This window comes from Mytilus trossulus, chromosome 1, assembly GCF_036588685.1.
Source record: "Mytilus trossulus isolate FHL-02 chromosome 1, PNRI_Mtr1.1.1.hap1, whole genome shotgun sequence".
Classification (NCBI taxonomy): Eukaryota; Metazoa; Mollusca; class Bivalvia; order Mytilida; family Mytilidae; genus Mytilus; species Mytilus trossulus.
Genome location: NC_086373.1, coordinates 7,341,081 through 7,366,906, shown reverse-complemented (window position 1 = coordinate 7,366,906; position 25,826 = coordinate 7,341,081). Strand labels below are relative to the sequence as shown.

The following is a 25,826-nucleotide window of genomic DNA, read 5'->3' as shown; positions in this document are numbered from 1 at the left end:
AGAATTATTTGACTTAAAATAAACTCATCATAGATACCAGGATTAAATTTGTTTATACGCCAGACGCGCGTTTCGTCTACAAAAGACTCATCAAAAAAGTTAAGTTTAATGTTACCTCTACTTCGAGCCTATTGTGTATGCTTCTAACGATATTCAGGAAACAGGTATACTTGAAGTAGTTGATGTATCTCGAAAATATATACTAACAAACAAAGAACAACATGTAACATTTTGCATGTTTTATTTAAAAAAATAAAATAACACACTTGTAATTTGGAATGTAGTTACATAGCAAGGCATCTATACTAGCATTTTATAATGAAGCAATTTACTAGACTAAACTTATCACAATCTTTCATTTTCTTTGATGAGCATTTGTTAATTTATACTTTATTTCTTTAGATAAGCATTATTTACAGACTTAATAATACAATTTAAGATATTGAGATATAATGCGACAATCATGACAATGTTTGCAATTTCATTTTTGAGCAAAAAGACCTTATCAGAATATCCGGCATCACTTAAAGACATAAAGAAAATTTATGTTCCAACTACTAGAAATATTAAATCTGTCTGAACAACTGTCATTCTAGAATCATGAAAGATGGGACCAAGAAAAGTTGAAAATTAACATCAACTATATAGGTATACGTTTTTGCGTGCAGTTGTTTGAAGCTGAATTTAAAACCAAAGAGCATAGTAAAATTTATATGAAATGGTCCGTCTGAAAACCGATATCTAATTAGAATTAAGATCTTTCGAAAAATATAAGGATAACGAAATCAGAGATCTATATTAAAATTAGACAGAGAAACGGTCGCTTGATTTATTTAAAGAAAAAAGACCAAAATATAAGTCTAAGAAGATGTACATGGAATAGAAGAAGGCAACATTTGTAATTCCTTTTTTAAAATCAGTTTAAATATTTTCTAAAAGATATTTCATTTCCCTTGTGTGTCTCGGCAATTTATATGTATATCAATTAAGATTTTGAAAATCTGATTAAACATAAATTCTTTTCATTGTACTACAACCATACTTATGTCTCGTTCCTTATCACTCTACAATGTACATTATTAAATACACAATGTATATAATTACACAAATCATCATTATATTACTACTGTTAATAAAAAAATAAATATTGAGATTAAATATACATTTTGTGAGATAATTCATAAACTCAAATACACAACGAGAGTAAAAACATGCATTTCTTTTGAAGATAATGTGAATATTGTTAAATTAAAAAGCAATGTCACTCTTTCGTCATTTGTATCATATATGTGGGTATTAGTGTTGCTATAATAACACACACTGCTTTTCTTCATATAGACAAATGTGTATTTCATTCTAACAACTAGCAGTTTGCAACATTTATGAAATTTACAACCTAGCTTTTGTATCTAATGAAAATGACAAAAAGCACCTTTTAAGCAAAAAGAAAGTATGGCACATTTCAGATTAATATTCCACTTAACACAAAAAGTCTATTATGTCAAAAATATATTCCGTAGGTGATGATGCTTGCCATCAATTTTTTTTAATTCAAGCAGTAATTTTTATATCAAGGATGAACATAATCAACTGTAGGCATTGTAATTATAAAATTCTTTGAAAGAAGGATATTGGCATATTAAGAAATTCATCATTTAAAATGAAAGGAACATTTTCTATCATTTAAAACATGAAGAAAGCAACACAAGGTTTGGTAAGATCATTATAGTGTGAATGACTCCTAGGCTTTCTCTTTACTAATGTGTCTTTATAAAGCCTCGGCATAAACTTCTGAAAAAGAAAACAGATATTAAATTTTGGATTCCACATAAACACATCCGGTGCACGGTTAAAGTCGGTACAATACAATGATGACGGGAGTACAAAATAAGAGATAATTTTAGTGTCATTATGGGTGTACAAAAAAACCAGACAGAACTTCTGTATCGTGATGAGGTGCACAAAAAGACAGAACTGTTGTGTCGTTACGGTTAAAACAAAGCGGATAGAATTATCTTCCTTGTGTCATTTTCTAAATATATTTGAAAATTTGATTTTTTTTTAATATAACAATTGCTTTTTTCTGTCTGGCAGACGATGAGCTTTTCGAGTTCAGGCAGTGACCATGATTTTGCAAGCAAACATCTATGTAAATTCCCAGCTTGAAGATTTTGTAAATTAAACAAACATTCCAAATTGTTTGTATATAAAACATACCTATATTAAGTTCTTGGCTACATTTTGGTTTTAAGCGTTAATGACGAAGGTTGATCTAAGATGTTCATCGGAAATAAAGGTTTTAATTTCCTAGCTCATGAGTAGAATTAGTTTGAAATTATTATTGTTAAAAGAACCAACATTCAAACAGTTGAGATTTGCAGATAGACTTGGTTAGCATCCCTTCATTATTTGAAAGAGAATAAAACAGATGGAACATTTAGTTTCATATGAGCAAAGTAAATTTGTAAGATATCATAAGACATTTGTTAGTGTAAATTCAAGGAATTCAAACACTGTGATTGTTACTAAATAACAAAATTAAACAATGCAAACATGTTACAATGACAAAAACAAACTGTGTGACAACATGCCGCCTTCCGGATTAGTATCAACATCAATGTGTTTAGAAAAACTCGAGATGAAGACTAAAATTCTGCCTACCTCTTTTGTTTTAATAAAGTACTAAGTTAACGAAAAAAAATATATTTATACACAAATAAAACCATACCATACATGTGAAATACACAATTCATGCACAACATTTATGTTTGTTTCCAGCATTTCACATTTCCCCTATGCCAATAACAACAATCTTCAATATGTTACATTCTTCAATAACAATACTATCAAATCTGTTTGATACATTAACTCATTGAATTTACGCCCAGTGTCAAATATTTCATGCTTTTTCAGGACGATTCTCATTGAATTAAACAAGAACATGACACAAATGGTAATAACAACAACAGCGATTTGAAAATATACCAAAAGCATTTTGATAAAAAATAGAAAAGTTTTCATATTCAAAAGAGAAGACATTACCATCTTGTTCTGGTACTTCATAGTCTTCTCCATCGTCGGCAAAACTAAAATGAATAACATACAAATAATGATTGTCTTCTTTAGATCAACAAGTGTTATTCCTTTCAATCTTTTTACTAGTCGGTCAAAAAATCATTTAACAAAAACGAAATAATGTTTGTATTCAATAATTCTTTTAAGATGTAATACCACCACCAAATTTTAGTACGTCATTTTCGAAAAAAAAGTTGAAACAAGAATGTGTCTCTAGTACACTGATGCCTCATCCGCCCTATCATTTTCTATGTTCAGTGGACCGTGAAATTGGGGTAAATTAGTTTGGCATTAAAATTAGAAAGATCGTCTCATAGGGAACATGTGTACTAAGTTTCAAGGTGATTAGAATTCAACTTCATCAAAAATTACCTGGACCAAAAACTTTAACCTACAGCGGGACAGACGACGGACGAACGAACAGACGTACAGACCTGAAAACATAATGCCCACAAATGGGACATAAAAATAAATTCCCTTAAATTTGACAGTTGTAGGAATTTAACACTACATTTTACTTCAGAAAAAAATCGGATTCATAAACATATATTTCGGTTGGTTCAAAGCATCATTTGCTAGCCTTTTGTTTGGTGTTTCTATAAATTATTTTGGAAACGTGAGGTTACTTAAACATCTAAATAGGAAAAAGGGGTAACTTCCAGTGATAGTAATTATCTTGCAATTGGGTGTTCTACTATAGATACAGCCATACATATATCGCTATGTTGTATCTGTTAACTATACAGATATCGCTTTAAAGCTCCATCCAATGGCGGACTGAGCATAATATGAACCTGCGTGACCTCAGAATGTGTATTGCAATCGCATTCGCATTTTTATTACGTATTTATTGCGAACTAACGTTTACTTTCATACTTTCTGTTTGTTTTAAACATTTCTTCAGAGAAATAAGAACCACGCAAATTTTCTTATAACATACACACATGAACAGCAGTCTTTTCTACGATGACAACTATCGATTTCAAAACGTTTCACACTATGATTGTGTAACAAAAACAACCATGTCAATTTCAGCATACATGTTTAGTGAATGTCGAGTCTGAAGCGTAGGACAACTCAGACACTTCTGTTTCAAATTAGACAATGTTTTGTTATTTGTTCTTACTATTGAAATTAGTTGTTATGTTAAAATAGATAATTATTCCACTTGAGCGATGTATTATAGTTGACCATTCGAGATTCTTTTTTTGCGAAACCATCTTCAGCTGAATAAATAAAAAAAAACATGTATTTTTGTGTTTTCCGAAACACAAATAATATACAGAATTAATTGCAGGATAAAGACAATAACTGTTTTGTGTCTTTAAAAAATCAGTTGTATTTGTACTCGGCTCGAAACAGGTGTAGTAGCTCTCTAAATGCTCGCATACACCTTGTTTCCTAGCCTCGTACAAATACAGCTGATATTTAAAAACACTAAACAGTTATTGTCTTTATATACAAATGAAAATTTGTCATGCGTAATGGACAGGATAAAAATTACTCATGCCAAGTATCTTTTTATTTGAAACAAAGATAGAGTCTGCACATTTTTTGAAAAGTGCCAATTAAACAAAGACTATTAAGGGAATTTCAATGGTGATATTACACCTAAATATGATAATGAATTACTACAATACTTACTCTGTCTGTGGTTTCTGGGAAGTAAGCATCACCTGGAAAAAGGAACAGTTCAAGATATAATAATAAGTATGTATGGTTTCTCAACCTTATAACCTTTTAAAATATACGATAATGACTGATGTACCCATGATTTGACTATTTTATTTATTGTGTCTGTTTATTTAACGCATCAATGTAAATATAACGGAATTTGATAAGACTGTCATTAACGTTAGAGGGTTAGCGCAATAAAACCATGTTAATCCACCATTTTCTACATTTTAAAATGCCTGTACCAAATCAGGAATATGACAGTAATTGCCCATTCGTTTTGATGCGTTTTGTTATTTGATTTTGCCATTTGATTATGGACTTTCCAAATTAATTTTCCTCTAAGTTCAGTATTTTTGTGATTTTAATTTTTTATATATAACGAGCTTGTAAAACATGATGGTGAATATATTAATAGGTATTTTTTTCTGAAGAACTTGTTGCTCTTTTAGAGTGTATGGAAGGCGCACTTTCTAATATTCTGATTAAAAATTGTCAAAAGAAATTTCGAATGACTTGAAAAAAAGAAATTGAAACTGATAAATCAATTAACATCCATATAGTGGTACAGATGCACCAACATATGGTTTGGTAAAACCAATGTTTTAAGAACCCAACCCTCGATCAATAACAGCAAAGGAAACAAACAAACGCACGCTTAAAACCGGTTTAGAAAAGACACATGGTAAATCGATCAATTCTGGTATAAAAAAAACAGTCAACAAAACATCCAAACAAGTAAAACATTTACAAAGTCAGGACACACAATACTTACTGAGTTTCTCCTAACAGAAAACTACCGGTTTTTTCACATTTCACAAAAGGAAAAAAGGATGGCAAAGGGCGAATTTCAAACGAGAAAACGAGTCTTAGGAAAGAAAATTACATACCAAAAGATGAAAAAAAGAAGTCCATAAAAATTGAGTATTGAGCACCCCCTTTTCCCCCCATGACGAAAATAACATAAAAACGGTTGTGAACGTAACAATACAATAGACGCCATGTACATTGAAGAAAATATGATCATGTGCGATGTAAAAAGTAAATTTGTGTACAGAAAATAAATGAAATTTGTTATCGTGTTTAAAACTAAAAATAAGCAAATCTTACTAGTTTATAATTATATATATATATAATCTTTATAAAAAGTTTATAACGCAAATAAAATATATCAAAAGGATAAATGTTATCAAGGTTTGCCTTATAAAGAGTTTTACCATCAACAGCTTGGTTTAAAATACATTGTTTTTTCTTTTTGTAATTTAGTTCCTGCACTCGGAATAACGCCTCCAAGTTTATACATTTACATACTTATATTTGGGATAAACAAAAATCATGAACATTTTTTTTTAATAATATACGATCCTTGTTGTAAAAAAGTGTTTTAGTGTTGAAAGTATTAGGTCACTGAAATGAAATCGGTTACGTCACTGCAAACACTCGAATGTCCAACCAAATGAGAAATGACCAATGCATAAGGACCAAACAGAGCATTCACGTCATGGAACGGAAAATGAACAATAAGTTGTGCTACTTGTGGTAAAATGTAAGAATTATACTGTATAGAGTTTAGAATTAAAAGCTACAACCAATAAATTTGGTTACGGTAAGAGTAAATTCTGGTTGATTGAAAAATTGACATATTAAAAAAAAAATACTTTGAGTACACAGTGAGACTATGTAGTTTTTAAATGTCATAGTAGTGGGAAATATGTCAAAAAATTGTATAGATATATGACAACATATATTGTATTTCCGTCTATCCAAGACCATTGTGTTGGATGAACGGGAAAGGAGAACGACAAAGTCAACTGGAACTTGAATAAGGAGGCATACTGGACAAGTATAATGGCTTTGAACAGGCCACACACGGACTCCTCAAATATTCGCTACTGGTTTCTATAAATATGCCGAGAGCGCGACACCCTCTCCTCTGCACCTCATTCCGACTAACGTTTCTTTGTATTTATAGCATCTGCTTAAATGTCAGATTGGAGGAGTCCAGGTGACCATATTTGTATTCTCCCATTAGGTCTAGTGAGCTTGATAAGCTTAGAGTAAATTCCAAACCATGGCGTTATTTATACAATGGCCTATAATAATTTACATTACCAAAAACCAGAGAAAATCGTACTTCAACGATTTCGATGTTTCTGTAATAGTGTAAGGTGTTAGCAAATGAGTTGGTGGCCAATGAATTGTTTGTCAGCTGCTCATAGTTTTCATGAGTGTTTAAAAATACATTCAAACTAATAATAAGCTACTTTTGAAGTGTGGTTCTATAATTGAATATGACTGATTGGTATAATGTACAATACGTTTCTATTACTTACACTAAACAATTATTTCATCACTTCCATAAACATATTCACTATATAAATTATTTTTAAAACTTAAAAAAACAATTTTATTTAAACTTTATAGTATTGACTTGACTAGCCTGACTAGCTATAATAAACGAGCAAACAATACAAGTAGAAACAAAAATCATAAAAACTTAACTGTTATTTTGTTTCCATTAAATGTTGTCGCGCAAGATAAATTGAATTCAAATATGTTTATAAATATATGTATATATATATAGACGGGAAAGCCCTGAGATTCCGACACCCATCAGTCCAATACTCGCAGATGTTAGACAAAGGTTTTTTTCTGTTATTTTTGTAATTTTGTTAAATGCTCATTATGTAATTAAATAGTTTTCTCTATCTTACACTTAAATGTCATTGACTATGTGGATGTTGTTGATTGTTGCACACAGAATAATTTTCGTTCAAGGTTTGATTGGGTGCTATTCCCAGAGCCATATGTCTAACATACTAATGGGATGTTGGAAAATCGAAGCGACAGTCACCGTTTGATTCAATTAGAAAATAGAAATAAGAATAAATGAGTTAAGCAAAAGCAAAGCTTACACTACGAATGAGATTGTTGTCTACCTCAACATTGTTAGAATCCACATAACCAATTATATCTACAAAGATAGAATAGAATAAACATGGTTAAAATCCACATAACCAATTGTATCTACAAAGACAGAGTATCTGTTCATAAAATCATCTTGAAAACAAATATGTTTCATATGTCTTTTGCAGAGTCTATAGTAAACGTTAAAACATTTTACTTTGTCTATTGCAGATAGTAACTGAAACTGCATAGGTTTTGTAAAATTTGACTGGTCATTTTTATATTGGATAAAGGGCTTTGCTTTACCACCGTAGATACGACCGTAGCACGTCAACAAGGTAAAGTTTAACAGGAGTATATCAAAGTTCTGCTTTATTTAGCTATTTTCCTGATACAGTTATGGTAATACAACAACTATCTCTTACACTAGTAAATATGTATATCAATTTTATTACGGAACTTAAGGGGGAAACCATAAAGTTAGAACTCACAAATAAAAGTACCTAATTAAAGTCCTTTTTGAAACATATTATTCAGGAAACAATCATAACAACAGTTCATTTCAAGAAAAAAGTGTAACATTTAACCAAAAATAATTCAATTTAATTAATATTTGTGCTTGATGAAAATAAGTCTCCAAGAGAAGTGTCATACTACCTTCATTTTCCTCTAATTTGACTAGCCATCTTCCTTTTGGGTTTCTCTTATCCATACATATAATTATAACTCTTTGGTCTTTAGTGACTGCTAAGTCTTTCCCCTTGCCTTTGGCATCTTCCTTAATAGCTCCCTTAGTACTACATTCTTCAAGTTCGCTAAGCTCGATCTAAATAACGATAATCAACAATGATGAATGTAGATAGATATCATAAAGTGATTGTTGAACTCACAGAGAAAAGCCAATATAATTTTGTGGATAATGAAAAAAAACAGCATTTTATTTTTCTTAAATCAATTGCGATATTTTTCATTTTCTGTACCTTTTCTTTGTTTGATTTGTTTGCACTATTCTACTACATTGTATGGTTGCCATTTTGGTAGCGTTTTAGCTCAGCAGATTTACAAAGATTGGAGAGCACATATAATCACACAATCATATAAGATAGATCTTTTAAATCTAAAAGATCTAAATCCATGATTCAAAATGGCAAACTACTTTCTAAAAGGAATATATTATACCAAAACAGTTGACATCCATGACTATCAGTTGTATTATTTTCTTTTGCTTTTCGTTATTACCTTGAATTTACTTTTTAATTCTTTTGCTCTTTTCTCTTGTTTTTTCCTTTCCTCTTCTTGTCTTTTCTAAATAAAAAACATATTAAATATTAAAAGCTATTACACATACTAGTCAATGTATTATGTATGTAGTATTCACATTTTCACTTAACCTTTTATACTTTGTATTGTGTTTATCTCTTCATTTTACAATTATTACAAATTCCCGTTGATTTTTGTATTATGAAATAGTATATTGTTAGTGTTAATAATTATTTCCATTTTCACAAATTAAGGGAAATTATTGTTTCTTTACTAGTATTTAATGAAACAACTGTAAATGTATCGAGAGACAACTGCATTTAAAAAGGTTTTTCAAAACGTAGTGACTGAGTTGCAAGCTAGATAAAAAAAAAGTCCATATGCTAAATCATATAAAAAGGAATTAGCACATTTTATTTTAAATCATAAGAACAATATGATAATGGGCATAATAAACTGCAATCATACCTTTTCTTCTTTTTCTTTTTTCTTTCTTTCCTTTTCTGATAATTGTTCTGTTTTGTCATTATCAGTGGAAATTGTATTATTATTTGCTTTCTCCTCCAATTTGGCCACCTCACTACAAAAATAAATGAGTTTTACGAGCTTCATGCATTTCAAATTATTTTTTTAAGAAGTCTAAATTGCATGACAGCTCTATCATTATTTCAAGCTACATTAGAACAAACTTAAACAATATTTGTATATGAAAATTAAAAGTAGAATAACTTACTTGATTATATCGTCAAGTGGCTCGTACAGTTCGCCATCAGATTCTGGATCGTCTGCTATAACATTGGACTGAAAATTATAATGTTCAAAAATATCAGATTTATGCTTTATCAACATTAAATATTATTATATATAGCGTTTGCAGTTTCCCACATACAACTGTAATTAACTTCAATTATTTAAAAAAACAAACTTATTTCTTAATAGACACAAAAAAAATCACTAAAATATAACAAATACTATAAACTGACAAATTTAAAAAAAACCCAACATCTTGGTAAATTTTTGATGACTTTCTACATTCTAATTTATATTTTCAAAGTTTATTTTTGTAAGCTTTATCTGGTACTATTATACTATTATACTAGCCCCAGTTTTTATTACAAAATATGAAATAAACAAAAACAGCAATATTGTCACACCCAAAGTCATCAAAATGCGGCTATATTAAACGGAACTTTTTTCTCCTATCTAATTATATGGTATACCCATATATAGATCGGAGAAATCATACTTTTCGATGAAAACAAAACGACCGTCAAAGGTATGCAATTTGATAAGGACTAAATGAAAACTCCAGAAATACAGTTTGATGTATGTGCTTGAAGAGACCGATGTTGAACTTGTTGGTACATTTACATGAGCTTTGTGAAATTAAATTGACAATAAACTCTTTAACGGTGTTAGTGTACATGAAAACAAACAAGAACTGTTACAGAATTCAATGAAAACTTGCTAGGTTTCTTTGATAATTGAGCTGGCCAATGCATATAGTGTGAATACTTTAATTCATACATTCAGGTTTTTCTCCAGAGTGATGAAACATTAATCATTTAAAATTTGTTGGTGTACGTTTCTGAAAATATTACTACAGATAATGTATTTTTTCTAAAATGATAAGTTATAATATGAACACTTGAGAGTACTAACCGTTGTAGGTGGCTGTACGGGTGGCTCAGGTAGAGGCTCCTCTACAAATACATAAACAATTCATTATGCTGCAAAATATCAGCTGAAACCAACATCAAAAGAAGCTCATATTCGGTTTGAATTGTATTTTTTTGTAAGAACCTTAATTTTTCTTTTGTTTTCAACAGTAACTTACTCGGGTCTCTATCTATCAGTAAGTTTTTTTAAATGCATAGACAGTAATATGATATGTATTCAACTTTAAAGTCTGACATGTTTAAATATTTCCTTAATTTATATAAACAAATTATTGATTTGAAAATCTTAAGCAGGACGATTTTAACATAGATAAAAAAAGAAAAAGATTCGATGCCGGGTACAAGTGCCCCATCTATCAGTTCATCTCTGATTCGGAAATGTTCAGTATTTAAAGATATGTTCTATATGTTTTTAAACATGTTTTTACAAAAGATGTTTAGAAAGATATCTACACTTTATTTTGCAATTAAGAGTATTTTCTAACTTTTGAAAATGACCTTTTCATAAAAAATCATCAACACACAACTATAAAGTTCACATCCTGGTATCTATGATGAGTTATTTTAATTTTATCTAGTTTAACTTTATGGCCTTCATTTCACAAAGGGAAGAGAAATAAAACCAGCTGTACTTCTCCTGTCCTAAGGTTAGGGCCTTGTCGAAGGGGTGGGGAGTTCGTTTAATACGTGGGATGTCTTTATAACTAGTATAGTCAGATCAGTGCAATTGTAAAGAGAGTAAACATTACAGAACTTACTTAAAATATTAAATTTTTAAATTCGTTCTTGTCCTGGCAACAGTGGTATCTGATTATTATGTTAAAGTATTATCATTCTGTACTCTTACAGGTTTTGAAAACTTAATTTAAAACTTAAGACATTTTTGGCTTACATTGGAGACCAGATTATGTCCTCTCTGTAAAAAGGATGTAGAAGATGAATATCATTTTACTTTAAAATGTCAAATTTTAGAAAAATGTAGGCAAAAACTTTTTCAAGAATTAGGGAATACAATTCCAGATTTCACCAAAATGTCTGATGAGGAAAAATTTGTATTTATGTTTACTTTTAATGAGTATGACGTTACTAAAATTATTGTCAAGGGAGTAAATGATTTATATGTATTAAGAAACAGCCTAGCTGATAAGAAAAACTAGTGTACGTATAATTTCTTATAGTATTTGTAATGATATAATTTATAACAATTGCATTAATATGAATGCTTGTAATTTGCAAAGGTATCACCTCCTCCAAAACATTTAAATATATAGTCTTATAAGAATATGAATGTTGTTTAAATTTATATATTATATGTTTGTAATGATTGTCATGTTTGTCTTGGTAACAATCCAATATTTGGATTTTACACCAATAAAATGATTTGATTTGATTTGATTTGATTGTTTAAAGCTGGAGGATAAAACTTCATATCATCATATCGACGATAGAAATCAAATATTGAAATGAAAGTAATTAACATTGAAACTGACATTCATCAACATGATATATAATATAGACAGCATATTTGTTATGTTTGGTCCACATAGTGTGCACCTTTCCTGTCGACTTGGCAAGCAGCACGAAAGGAGCATATCATTATCCTTAAACCCCATGTCCCGTTATGTGTATATTGTCCCCTTACTGAATAATTCGAAGTTTTTATGTTGTTCAATACGATTAAATATAATCCACTTGAGTCAAACAGCAATAAAGCAATACGACAACGTACATTATATTTTCAATTTTTATTTATCATATCTCTCAGAAACATATTTGTTTTATTTGTACAAGTATCAATAAATTAATCAAATGATTTATTGTTTATTTCTAAACATAAACATTTTCAAATCCATTTTTCTCTTATCAAAGACTTTTTTTTATACATCATGCCATGCTGATATCTCAAAAATACGTTCATGTATATTATATACTTAAGAAAAGTCTACTATTTTTAAAGGGGTACTGTTAGTAATTTAAAAGTTGTAAGGTACGTAGAATATATAATAGGTGTACCATACATGGATTAGTACGCTTGAATCACAACAGAATAAGCATTTTAAAAATAATATTCAGAATAAATCATAACAATATTTATAAGAATCAGACCTAAAAATCAAATTCTAAAGGAGAACATCTCCTCTCCCGTTAGAAATCAAAAGCAACGAAACTTCTGCAATGTGTTACTTTTTTTGAAAATTACCGATAAAGCATAACAGAGTGGGATCAAATTGCACTTTTAAAAACAAACAGTAAAAGTAAGAAAAGTTATCAAAAGATGATAGCATATAAAGTTAGAGATAATTTGTAAATGACACCAATTATTTAAGGCTGGGTGATAATTTCTGCAGGTTTTTTTTATGTCCAGACTGTTGGCTAGAATACATGCTGTTATAACTACACTACTTTGATAGGTTAAACAAGAGAACTGTCAATAACGAACCATGCAGCAATTAAGTTAATACTATACCTTGTATTGGAACACAAGGAAGTTCTGCATAAAACACCCATTGGTAATTAATTATTAACTATGTAGATATTTATTATTTGAAATCTGTTATTCTGAACAGATATAATGCATACGAGGGGATATTTAGATAAGTATGAACGACATTCATCTGACATAAGAAAATAAAAAAGAAAAATACTCGCAGACCCATTAATGGACTGATTCCTGCTGTATGGTCATGTTGTTGTTTTTCTGAAACATTCTTTGTTTCCATCCTCTATTATACTTAATTAAGCTATCAACCAATCAAAATTCAGGAAATTTGAATGTTTTGTATAATTGTTAAGGGAAATGCACACAAACATGAAAAAAAAAAAGAGGACAGTTTGCAGAGATAAATGTACCAACCTGGAAGATTTCCACGCCTTGGAGGTCTACCCGGAATAACGGGTGGGGGCACTTCGTCACTTTGAGCACTGATACCATCATCATAGACTACATCACATTCCTCATCTTCTGTCATAGGAGGTCTGCAATACATAACAACTCAAGTACCCACTATGACAAGCACATTAGTTATAGAACGTAATTGAAATTGTTTTTTCTTTATATAAAAAAAGTGTCTTGGTCTAAGATTAAGCTATAATACATCATTAATTTAACAAACATTCCTCTTACCACACACATTCAGTGAACCAATAAAGATTGCAAGGGCAAACTTGAAATTTATTTTACTTTTATGCATAGAATTCGATGTAAAGTGAATGACTATCAATATATATTGTATTCATGGTGTGAGCTTATAGTTGCCTAATACTTAATTCTATTGGGGCCTCGGTGGCCAAGTAATCAATTTACAAATGTAGTTCTACTAATGTAATCACTAGCCAGTCAACACTGAGGTTGTGAGTTTGAACCCTGCTTGGGTGCACTCGACTCCAATCTTAATTGACTAGGATTGTCAGCATTTAATATCGATGGTCGGTAGTTTTCTTGTCATACCGATGTTATGTTACCACATCAATTTCTGCACACGTCCCTTGTACTTTTGACTAATATCCGAACTTATTTCGTATACATACGCAGATATTGTCGAGTACAAAACAACTTAAAACACACACATATATAAGTAAAATATCATTAACATCTATGCGCACAGGTACCGAAAAAATGTGTTTGCGCATGAATTTTCCGCCTGTCATTTATTTATTATTCAACTTAACTTTCGGTCATTCAATATAAAGCTCTGAAGCGGTTATCCGATGTTCAGTATTTCGGTACTTTTATTATTTAAAAAAAAGAAATATATTATAAAGGTTCAATTTTTTTATTTTTGTAAAAAATGTGTGCACCAATGCTGGCATATTTAAACCATCGCCAATACTAAAGTAATATATAAAGTAGCACTTACATCATATATACAGGTATGAAAATATTTATTGGAGCACTTACATCATGGCAAACGATCTATTCGTTCACTGACATGTAATATCAGGAGGGGAGGGAGCGGGGGCAAACAACACATGTATAAATATAATGAATGGAGCATTTACATCATGGAAACTGGTCTATTCGTTGACTGACGTTGACGTGTAATTTCAGGAGGGGGTGGAGGGAAATCTACACCGGTTTCATCATCCGGTAATTCTTCATAAATTTCTTCATCCATTTCGACGAAACCTCCCGACTGTGGTCGCTCAGACTCTGGAATGTATAATGCTATAATGTAAAGTTAAAGAAAACGAAACTTTAGAGGGGTCGATATTTCCAAAAAGTAATTTCGATCAAAGAAATGAAAGAATCAGAATATATTTGTCTCTAAATACTGTCGTATTCTTTAGTGCAAACATCATATATATAACTACCAACCAGTAACTCGTGTGTCTATCCATGATAAATCTGTTACCTAGGCTTTTAATTTAAAATTGGATAACTTAAAATTTTCATAAGGGAGCAACCATTTAACCTAAGGCGGAGGGGGTAATACCGTATTTTATTTTTTTTTGCTGAATTGTTCTTTTAACTATGTCTCATTGACAATTATACCACATCTCTTTACTTTTATATTTAATATAACTATAGTTTAACCACGCCACATTTTAAATGTGCTTGTTATTCAGTGGTTTTTCGTTTGTTGCTGTATATCATATTTGTTTTGTGGTTATTGTACTGTGTAATTCAGTGGTTTTTCGTTTGTTGCTGTATATCATATCATATTTGTTTTGTGGTTATTTTACTGTAAATACATCAGACCGTTAGTTTTTCTAATTTGATATTTGTCATTTCGAGTCTTTTTAAAGCTTGCTTTGCGGTACAGGTTTTCTCTTTGATGAAGGCTGTACGGTAACGAGTATTGTCTCATTGGCAACTATACCACATCTTATTTTCATATATTTACAATTGTGACAACAACCTGTATAATCTACACTATTTCTTTTAGTTTGAGCCAAGCGTTTTCACGAAAATTTGGCAAATGTGTTCCTATAGAAGAATAGCATATATGTATATTCGTGTAGATACAAGTATGAAAGTCGTATCTTGTCGATTGAGACAGGTAAGTTGAGTGAATCTGCAAGAAATGATAGAAGCAGTCCACAATTATGATGAATACCACTTCTTTATGTCTTGCCATTAAATGAACGGTTAAAGTCTCAAATACCAAAAGATTTTATCAACGAGTTTTTTCATATTAAGAAGATCTAAAAATATCGCTTCCAAGTCAATCCCTTAAATTCGACTTCTTCTATTGTAAGATGTTCTCACATGCAGAACTGTACATATATTTTCTTCTTTCTGATTTCCTAGTTAATGAGAATATTATATTCATTCATTTATCTATTTATCCATTCAACTGACACAAATTCCTTACAAAAGCAAACAAAGAAACAAATAGAAAACTTACCCTCTTCTGAAGACAGAAATTTCCTCTTAAAATTCTTTTTGTACTCTGAAACAATAGTATCCAAATTTATATCCAGTATCTTCGATGGCTTCGGAGGAGGTCTATTGGGACTATCTGAACTTGAAATTTCAACCAGAAAAAACTTTTTGTTATCTAAATTTCTTGTAAATGACTTTCTTTTAATAGATTTGCCTCGTTTCATGTTTCTCAACTGAGGTTCAGTGTCTGTTTGTTCGTTCTCACTTTTTTGTCCCATACTTTCTTTTCTTTTTTGTATTGCACGCATTAGTTCAGACTGAGGGTCACCTCCACCAGAGGGAGATGGTTTGACAACAGAAAATGGTTTTGGTTTGCTCGGAGATATAACCTCTTGTTCTGTAGGAGTCGTAGGTTTCCGCGGAGTAGGCGGAGGCTGTTTACTCTCAGGTTTTATCGGTGTTGGTGGAGGTTTATTGTCAGACTTAAGAGAAGGGGGCAACTTTGGTTGAAACATTCCAGAGATCACATCCTTCTTCACTGTAATGTCTATCTTTCCCGGCATTAATGGTTTCACAGGCTCAGTTTTATCGTCACTATTTTCACTATCAACCTGTTGAAACTTTTTTAAACGACTAGCTAGTCCTTGTGATGGTATATTTTTGTTTTCTAGCGGTTTTATACCCACATCTGGTTGTTTTTGCCATGGCGGCTTCGGACTAGGTTTATCGTCTATTCCAGGTTTGTTTTTCATACTGTTGAATCTTGACACAAATTCTGAATTAAGTTGTGGTACAGAAGTACTATTTTTCACCATTGAATTTACATCTTTGTTTTTGTTTGCAATCTCACCAGCGGTCTTCTTTGGTATATTATTATTGTTAAATGGGAAATCTCCATTTGTCGTCGGTTTAGTATCGGCCGATCGTATTGGTGTCGGCGGTTTTGCTGCTGGTTTAGATGGTAATGAAGGCTTTGGTCCTTGCATGGCTGGTTCAAAGTTCGGTTCAAAGATGGACTTTATACGTCCTACAACACGCCGGTTTGTTATACTGGTTCCATCGTCATATATGTCTTGATCATCATCCTAACAAATAAACATAATATCCAAGTTTTAAAAACCAGCTATGTAATCTTTAGTTCAAATATATAATGTGTATAACTTATCTTCCGGCTTCAAAGTTGTATTTGATTTAATAGTGAAATTGAAATATATATTTTTTTTTTTAATTTAGAATTTAAAATGCAATTTAAAAAAAAAAAAAAAAAGGAGCCCATACATGTGTTTATAGACCAGGATTATAAGACTTCTGTTTCAATGACGCGCAAATCTAAATTAATACAAGTTTTCCGTTCAAAGCTGACATAAGTATAGTCTAGGTTTAAAATAAAATATTTTGTATATTTCTTCTATCCATGTATTTAGCATATATTTGATTTTCTCTCTATATCTTTAAGGTGATGCCTGGGACATATAATGTACATTTAAGGATTACAGGTCGCATGCGAATTATAATGTTCTATTGCCTGATTTTTGTTTAATATGCCGATCTTTTGCACATTATATTATAAACTATTTTACTATCTGTATGGTGCTTCTATTATATATATATATATATATATACATAAGTACGTCTGAGTCAGTGACAACCCTACAACAGATGTATATATATATATATACAACTCGTCTAAACATCAACCCAACAATGTTAGATCTGTAAATTTGCTTTCGCACCTATATATATATATATATATAAACGAGTCTAAATTGAAAACTACGTTCAAACATATGATTGCGTTGGATAAAAACCGCAATTTTTATACGTGTGCATGTAAAACAAATTTCGTTGTAGAAGGGTCTAAAAACAGCACAAACAACATTTTCCAAAAGACCAAAACAATGAAAAATTAAATTTAAACAAAACGCATTTGACTAGCAGGTCGAACAACTGATGTTATTTATCCCTGCTGACTGCCATCGGCGATTGCCAAAAAACATTGATCACAAGATGTAACAAAATGGATCTTAATATAAATTTAATACTAAACAGATAAAAAATAACTTGTGGCCACGATGTTATGCCACAAACATACGGTGTCAATATTTTTTTAGTACACCAGATCCGGATTTCGACAATAAATGTCTCTTCAGTGATGTTAGGGATCGAAACGGTATTTGGAAGGCCATATAAAAAGTAACCTCATTTTTAGAAAAAAAAGTACCCTATTTTTTTTAGATAGAATATATATATATATATGTGTGGGTCCCCCCTTTGTTATCATTATTTGCACCGTCTGTCTCATTCTGTGTACTCTGCTTTGCAATGTTCTATCTCCATAGTCAATATTTCTTTTTACTTAGGTCACATCGACTAAGTTGAAAAATGTCAATTTTATAAAAGTGTCAACGACCTGGTGAATCAGATATTTCAATTTTCCTTCTTATTGTCATAGAATTGTTTACTTTTTCTAGGAAAACAGACGTTGAAACTTGATAATATAAATATATTAATAACTGATAGAACATACTTGAAGAAGGATGCATTTCATTATCAAATGGTGATACATCACTTAGTATAACATATGCAATAAAATGCTACGTGGGTGCAACTTGATGCGACCCCTTAACCGTTTGAGCAAGTATGAGCACTACATTCTATGGGTTTGTAAGTTGTATGAACTTCACCTTTTTAATTTTTTTTGGAGGTCGTTATTTTCCCTTTACTTCCTCCCCCTTTTGAGTTTGTTCATTTTAACTACTTTAGTATCCAGGTTTGATAATGGTTTTGTATAACAAAGACTATTCTACAGTCAATTCTTCAAATAAATGAAATAAAAACAAACCTTATTTATGTTTCAATGGAAGATTTCATATTACAAGTTATATAAGAAACAGAGGAGAAAACCACTCTTAATGACTTTATTGTAATGGAGGAACCATAACAATCTAATAAAGGTCTAGCACCAAAATGAACATATACAAGACACCAATGAAAGTATTTAAGTAAAATCATAACATATAATATTCCACTTAAACGTGCCAAACTTGTCAAGACTCCAACGCTGTTGGAAGAAAAATGACCGATATCATGCCTTCAACATGGAGCAAAATATGGCTCTCACCACTGCAAGTTTAAGACGGCCATTAGTGTGATTGCATAACTAATTATATATAATTTTTCTGTTTATAATCCAATATCAGTGTACGCTTCAATATTCTTTTCGGTCATGAATTACTATAATCTCTAATATCTGATTACATTTTTTATTTAATGAATAAAATGGTTATGTCATGCAAAGCATTTACAAGACACATACGTGGGCATTGTGTCTTTTTAATTTGAAGGTTAAGTTTTATTATAGTATAATGAACAACTCATCAACTTCAAGTCTTATGTTGTACAAAGAAACAAAAATAAACAAAGACCAGTATTGTTATCTGGTTAAGACAGGTGTCTGTTATATGTAAGAAAGTACTTTGTTTTAAAAAAAAAAAAGAAGCTCTTAGTATGTTAATAAAATTAACGGTACCAATTTTCTTGCACCAGATGCGCATTTCGACAATACATGTCTCTTCAGTGATGCTCGTGGCCAAAATATTTGAAATCCAAAGCTTATATAAAAGATGAAGAGCTTTAATCCAAAAGGTCCAAAAAGTATAGCCAAATCCGTGAAAGGAATCAGAGCTTTGCATGAGGGAGATACATTCCTTAATTTATAATAATTTCTAATATTTAAATCTTTGCATGCAGACTTTCATAGTACATTTGTTTGCGATATTTGTCTACTGCCTTGCAAATTTCTTTTGGGGCTTTGAAATTCGTATATTATAGAAACACTGCAAAACTCACATAGTCAACGTCTACCAATCTTCAAATATCATTTATCATTACAAGAACATGCTTTTGAACACCCACTTTTGAAATTTGATGGTCAGAAGCGTTGGATTTTCATTCAACACAACTTAAAATTATGAAAGCAAAAGACGTATGAAAGCTGTAATATACGAGGAACTAATTGACCAAAGAACACTGAACTGTTCTATATATACAATGCAGATTTATGAATCTGTATTTGATCTCACAGTTTACTGCTCTTTCCAGGCGAAGGTTATTTCAGTATCAACAACAACAACAACAACAACAACAACAACAACAACAACAACAACAACAACAACAACAACAACAACAACAACAACAACAACAACAAATAAAACTAGAGTTGTCATTGCAAGTAATGAATGCTCTTTGTAATTTTTTGAAATACAGAAAAAAAATTAACATCATAAATTTTGAAGACAGTGGAAACATTGATTAAGAACACTAATTGTTTTTATACTTTCAAGATTGGCTGCCTTGTACTATAAACACGTTTAGTTATATTATATCATTGAGTATAACACACAATAATGCGTGGATCTGACAACATTGTTCTCTAGTAACAGGAAGGTAAAATAATACTAGCTTCCTTTTCAATACGATGTGAAACACACCTATAACCATATAAAGATGATACTAGCTTCCTTTTATATATGATTTGAAACACACCAATTACATAAAGATGATAAAATGGGAGATGGATGCCAACGAGACAACATTCCACAAGAGGCAAACGGACGTAGTAGCTAGGTTAGCATCCAAATGTTGCCGTACGACCTACAACAATCAGCAAAACCCATATCGTATACATGCAGTTGGCTATATATAACAGTCTTCAAAATGACAAATGTAAAACAATTTAAACAAGAAAACTAATTACCGTATCTTTTTAATTGAAGACAAAAACACTTTTTTATAAGCAAATGGGATTTTTTACTCTATGATATGATTCGTAATGCCAAGCTATCGTTTACAGTTTTATTTATTTGATGTCTCTTGTCCTTTTCATTCGCTGGATTTTCAAAGTTCAGTACTAACACATTTCAGTGACAGGTTGACATACGGGTTACCTGTTTACATGACTTAATTATTTGTTACATATAATATTTGTGTACATTATATTAACATGTCCGTAAACTTGCCCCAGTCTAAATAATTTTTCGTTTATACACAACATGGTGGTATTATTGTCATTTTTAAGGTGTCCAGTGGCCACTTTCATGATTCGAAAAACAGTTCTGAATTTTTTTTCCTGACACAGTCGTCAAATAAAAATGTCATACCACATTTGTCAAAAACAAAAATATGTTACCCATACTTTCTTTAATATTAAGTGCGATTTACTGTTTTCTTGTCTTTTTGAAAAGGAGTTGATGAATAAACAAACATATGAATTAAATGTTGATAACTAGATGGCGGAAATAAAGGTATGTGAATGAGAGCTTAAAATAAGTTTGCGATAAAAAATACTTACAAATTTTGCCTTTATGTGAGTTGTCCAAAAAGGTTGACAATATCACCCATTAGTTATTTCCAACAGTAAACACTTCCTTGTGTGAAGTGATTCATTCGACCATGTCAGATAGTTAAATATACATATACATACGGAAATGTTACTTATGGACGCTTTCACAAAATCCCTTAACTATAAATAACACATTTTCGAGGAAACCGTGTACGATTATATATGCGAGTGAAATGAAATGTGAAAGATCACTGTAGATTTAAAACAACAGGTTTATCTATTGTTCATTTATAATGGAAGAAAAGAACAAAAGTGATATAGCGCTTTTATAAGGTTAAGCTTAAGAAAACTTAAAAACACTCACCATATATACAAAAACAGCAGACATTTCTTCTTAATATGGGCCATTCTAACGGGTGCCTATTGAATGGACCCCCTTTTTCTATACCAATATTCATTCTGATATTCTTTTTTCCACAAGATTGTAGAGGGCATTTATATGTTTAAATTACTGATATTGTAAAATCGTATAGATAAGAGCAGGAAAATATAATATAAATGAAAGTAAGTTTAATTATCAAGGAAATTTACTTTCAACATATATATCAAACTTTCAAATGCGCAGGTACCTCAGAAAATTTCTTTACCAATGGTGAATGCTCTATATTGAATTCTTTTACATGGATGAAATATCAAATATCAAATGCAAATATTTGTCAAAACAAATCCTTAATAGCAGGTGCACAACTAGAACAAGTTTTATGTACCTGTTATTCATAGGAAAATTGCACATGTACATATAATGTGCAATCTTCTTGTGAATGTGTCCGGGATCTGGGTTGAAAATTGGAGGAGTTGATGAAAAAAAACGTATTTTCATAAACTTTGCTGAGATTATTAATAGCATAACATCGACATAAGTACAATCTCCTTGTGAAGGTCTAGGGATCTGGGTTGAAAACTGTTGTAAAAGTTTATTACACAAAAATTTGTTTTCCCCCTTTCTTCTAGTTTTTTAATTCGTCCAACACGGACATGTTTAACCCCGCCACATTCTATATGTATGGGGATGTCTTAAGTCAGGAGCCTGTTATTTAGTGGTTATCGTTTGTTGCTGTGTTATATATTTGTTTTTTCGTTCATTTTTTTACAAACTGATTAGATCGCTAGTTTTCTCGTTGTTTTACATATCTTATTTCAAGTCTTTTAACAATTGAATTTGTGGTATGGGCTTTGCTCATTGTTGAAGGCCGTATGGTGTCTTGTGGAGAGGTGTCTCATTGGCAATCATACCACATCTTCTTTTTTTTATATTAATGAAAAAAACTATATATATAGAAAAAGGATAGGCTGAGCTTATTAACCAAGCTTTTTTGGACCATTGAAATGTCTAGATCTATAAATGTAGGTCTTACGTAATGATAAAGTATTTATTTAAGATGCAGCAGACGTTTATCCCTCCTATGTCAAGGTATGAGGAAGTTAATACATACATACACCCACTTGCTTCATATCGGAAAACTTCAGTCATCAACGTTATTTAGTAAATAAGTATGAACTTTTCGTTAAAAAAATCAACGGATGACAAATTATGAGGATATTGCTTATTTAAAGCAGAGGTCTTCCTCGCAAAAAAATAAATCACATTAAGTTCATACAAATATAAATCAATCCAGTCAAAAAAATTATCGATCAATGTTACATCTTTACCGTCACGAATATTTATTAATGAATAGAAAAAAAAAACAAATGATATGGGGTATCCATCCATGACACAACATCAGTTCATGCACAGCAAAAAAAAAAACACATAAAAATGGGACAGATTTGTTATTGCTGTTCTCCATCTCAATCACAGTTAGGTTTTCCACACTATAAACAACAGTTCTGATAGTGTATACATTTACTATTGAAATTTAGATTCAATGATGATTGGGGTGTACAGATACACAGTCCCGTTCGGTAAGACAATAATAGTGGTTGATGACCGTTAACGTCCAGTGAAACATTTAATGCATAATCGGGACGAGAACACGTTAATGTAACATGACCCTGACTTGTACTACAACACCCTCAGTCGGATTGTAATATGTTAGTTCAAAAAGCCAATAGGGCGAAAGATACCAGAGGGACAGTCAAACTCATAGATCGAAAATAAACTGACAACGCTATGGCTAACAAAGAAAAAGACAAACAGACAAATAATAATACACAAGACACAATATAGAAAACTAAAGACTAAGCAACATGAACCCCACCAAAAACTGGGGGTTATCTCAGGTGCTCCGGAAGGGTTAGCAGATCCTGCTTCACATCTATACAACCGTTGTGTTGCTTATGTTATTACAAACCAGGTAAATACTATAGTCCTAAAAGTAGTCTAATTTGGCACAACTTTGGGGAATTTTGGATCCTCAATGCTCAACTTCGTACTTGTTTGGCTTTATAAATATTTTAATATGAGCGTCAATGATGAGTCTTATGTAGACGAAACTTGCGTCTGGCGTACTTAATTATAATCCTGGTACTTTTGATTACTATTTGGAAGGTCATATGTAATTCATGTAGCATCATTCCAGCAGTTACTGCTTCCAATATCGTCGAGTTGATACATGAATCCAGAATGTGCGTTTCCTGTCATAATAATAGGGTTAAAGGATTGCTGCTTACACAGGCGCTATTGAATTTATGGTTATTCATGGTAAACTGGCGTACTTTGTGAAAGTTGAATCATGTTTAGATTAACCGTTATGCCATTGTATTGAATTGAAGACAGTAGTAATCAAAGATTATCATGGATATTATATGTTCTACTTGTCGCGATAACAATCCTGTTCTCTTTTCCTTGTATGACAAAATCAATGCAACTGGCTCACCACCGGGTTTTACCATGAACACGTTGAGACAACACGACACCCGTTGAAACTGCTTACCTCTTTCGGGTTACCTGAGTTCATCGCTGGAAATTTTGGTTGAGAATGTGTTTCTCAACCTTTGTATTTTTTTTCGTCATGCTATTTTTCATAGACTCATGCAATGTTCCCCCTTGGTATCTTCGACACCCCCCTTTTATGACAATAAATTAAAGCTTTCTAAATATAGAGCAAAACCACATTGAGAGAAAGTTTAACAATGCCTGACTTGTTACTGTTATAAGTCAATGACGGCTGAAGAAAGTTATACACTGATTTAAATACTTCGTCAGTTCTCACTGTGATAAGTTTTTTCGTAATATATATACATGCCCTAGGAAATGATTTAATGATGTCGCATTATAGTGACTGTGTCTGACATTTGTTCATAAATAACTATTAGCTCTCAAATTTCACGTCTTATCTATTGTAAAACAGTATAACTTCCGTGTTATGATATTATTGTCGTTCAAATATATAAAATAAAAAAACTCAAAACCTTACCTCGTCCATGTTGTATTGTTCCAAATGAAACTCTATATACAGGATATATTTAGTAATAATCCAAAAAAATCAGAAACTATTCTGTATCAAAGTTTCATCCTCATCGTATATATACAGTTTAAACTACGTCCTTTTAGTACACTTGTAATTGTCCCTTCCGGATGAGAGATAAGTGACTATTGAGTACGACATCACACATTTGCAGATGGATACTTCAAATTTAAATGTAAATTAAATGAATTTGTTACATTAAATTAATCCGATCAACATTATTCAAGAGTCTAAAATTCAACTTATAACTTCCTTCTTTAGGCCATGTGACCAAATCTTAATGTAGGTAAAAATGTCATTTAAACCTCTGTTTGTACCTGACGAATATCTCGGTACATAAGTTTGTTAACTTTTCAATCGACCCGATGACACATACCAATCTTACATATTCGAAACAACCACGTACTACAAGTTTTTACCTTGTAAACTTGTAAGTGAAAACCAATGTCAAAACTATTTCGAATTCAATTAGCCCCAAATTAAAAAGTTGATGATTCTTATTACTTTTAATTTTTACTTACTCCTGATCATATCTATACCACCGGAGAAAACTGTCTTCTTGTTAAAGGTTTATGCTTTATATTAACAGTTTTAGAATTTATTTTGAAAATGTTTAAATGCTTCAATATTTTTATTTTCGATCTAAATTTTACTTTAAAAGTGGATTCATTTCAGCTTCCAAAATTTATTTCGTTTTGTTGAAGCTTTCGCATATAACAATAGCAAATGTCTAAGTTGCTAATTATATTTCATCATATTTTATTTAAACATGGATAAGATATTATTTAAACCCGAGTACGTGATTTGATAAAAGTTGAGATATCTTAAATACGCGTTGGATAAACGAGATAGTAAGAAAACATATACAAGAACATAGCATAACGCAAGTTTATCTAGTAGTTCTGTATTTGAAAAATAGTATTTATGCATCAAATTTAGATCTATCGTGGAATGAGAGCACAAGTGAACCAACTCTATACTGTTCAGATCCATATTGTAACGCGAATAAATAACTAGAGTCCCCAATGAGCCTGTATTGCTCCCCTAATATTTTTTATTTACAATTGATGCATGAAATAAAGCAACCTGTTTTCTTC

The 25,826-nt window shown here is 31.1% G+C and overlaps 1 protein-coding gene across 6 annotated transcripts; it reads right to left on the bottom strand.

The window, feature by feature from the left end:
- Window positions 1–224: 224 nt before the first annotated feature.
- Window positions 225–25,043, bottom strand: LOC134713835 (proteoglycan 4-like). 6 transcript variants are annotated; one of them, XM_063575144.1, is made up of 15 exons: window positions 24,679–25,043; window positions 15,944–17,006; window positions 14,595–14,745; window positions 13,450–13,571; window positions 13,063–13,086; window positions 10,579–10,619; window positions 9,650–9,717; window positions 9,385–9,496; window positions 8,896–8,961; window positions 8,314–8,482; window positions 7,689–7,723; window positions 4,720–4,751; window positions 3,043–3,086; window positions 2,662–2,682; window positions 225–1,791 (listed from the first exon to the last, which is right to left on the bottom strand). In XM_063575144.1, exons 1-14 carry the CDS (start codon window positions 24,685–24,687, stop codon window positions 2,672–2,674), a joined length of 1,947 nt encoding a protein of 648 aa, XP_063431214.1. In that variant the 5' UTR covers window positions 24,688–25,043; the 3' UTR covers window positions 225–1,791; window positions 2,662–2,671. The 6 variants fall into 6 exon arrangements, with proteins under 6 accessions (XP_063431214.1, XP_063431191.1, XP_063431207.1 ...); XM_063575121.1 differs by having other exon boundaries at window positions 7,665–7,723; window positions 24,679–25,037; XM_063575137.1 differs by lacking the exon at window positions 2,662–2,682 and having other exon boundaries at window positions 24,679–25,041.
- Window positions 25,044–25,826: the final 783 nt, after the last annotated feature.

Excerpts from the sequence above, each read along its gene's own strand:
- LOC134713835 (XM_063575113.1), bottom strand. Across the intron at positions 13,087-13,449 it reads AAGGCGTGGAAATCTTCCAG|AACTTCCTTGTGTTCCAATA; the intron begins GTTGGTACATTT and ends TGTTTTATGCAG. Across the intron at positions 4,752-7,664 it reads ACAACAATCTCATTCGTAGT|GTGATGCTTACTTCCCAGAA; the intron begins GTAAGCTTTGCT and ends TCCTTTTTCCAG.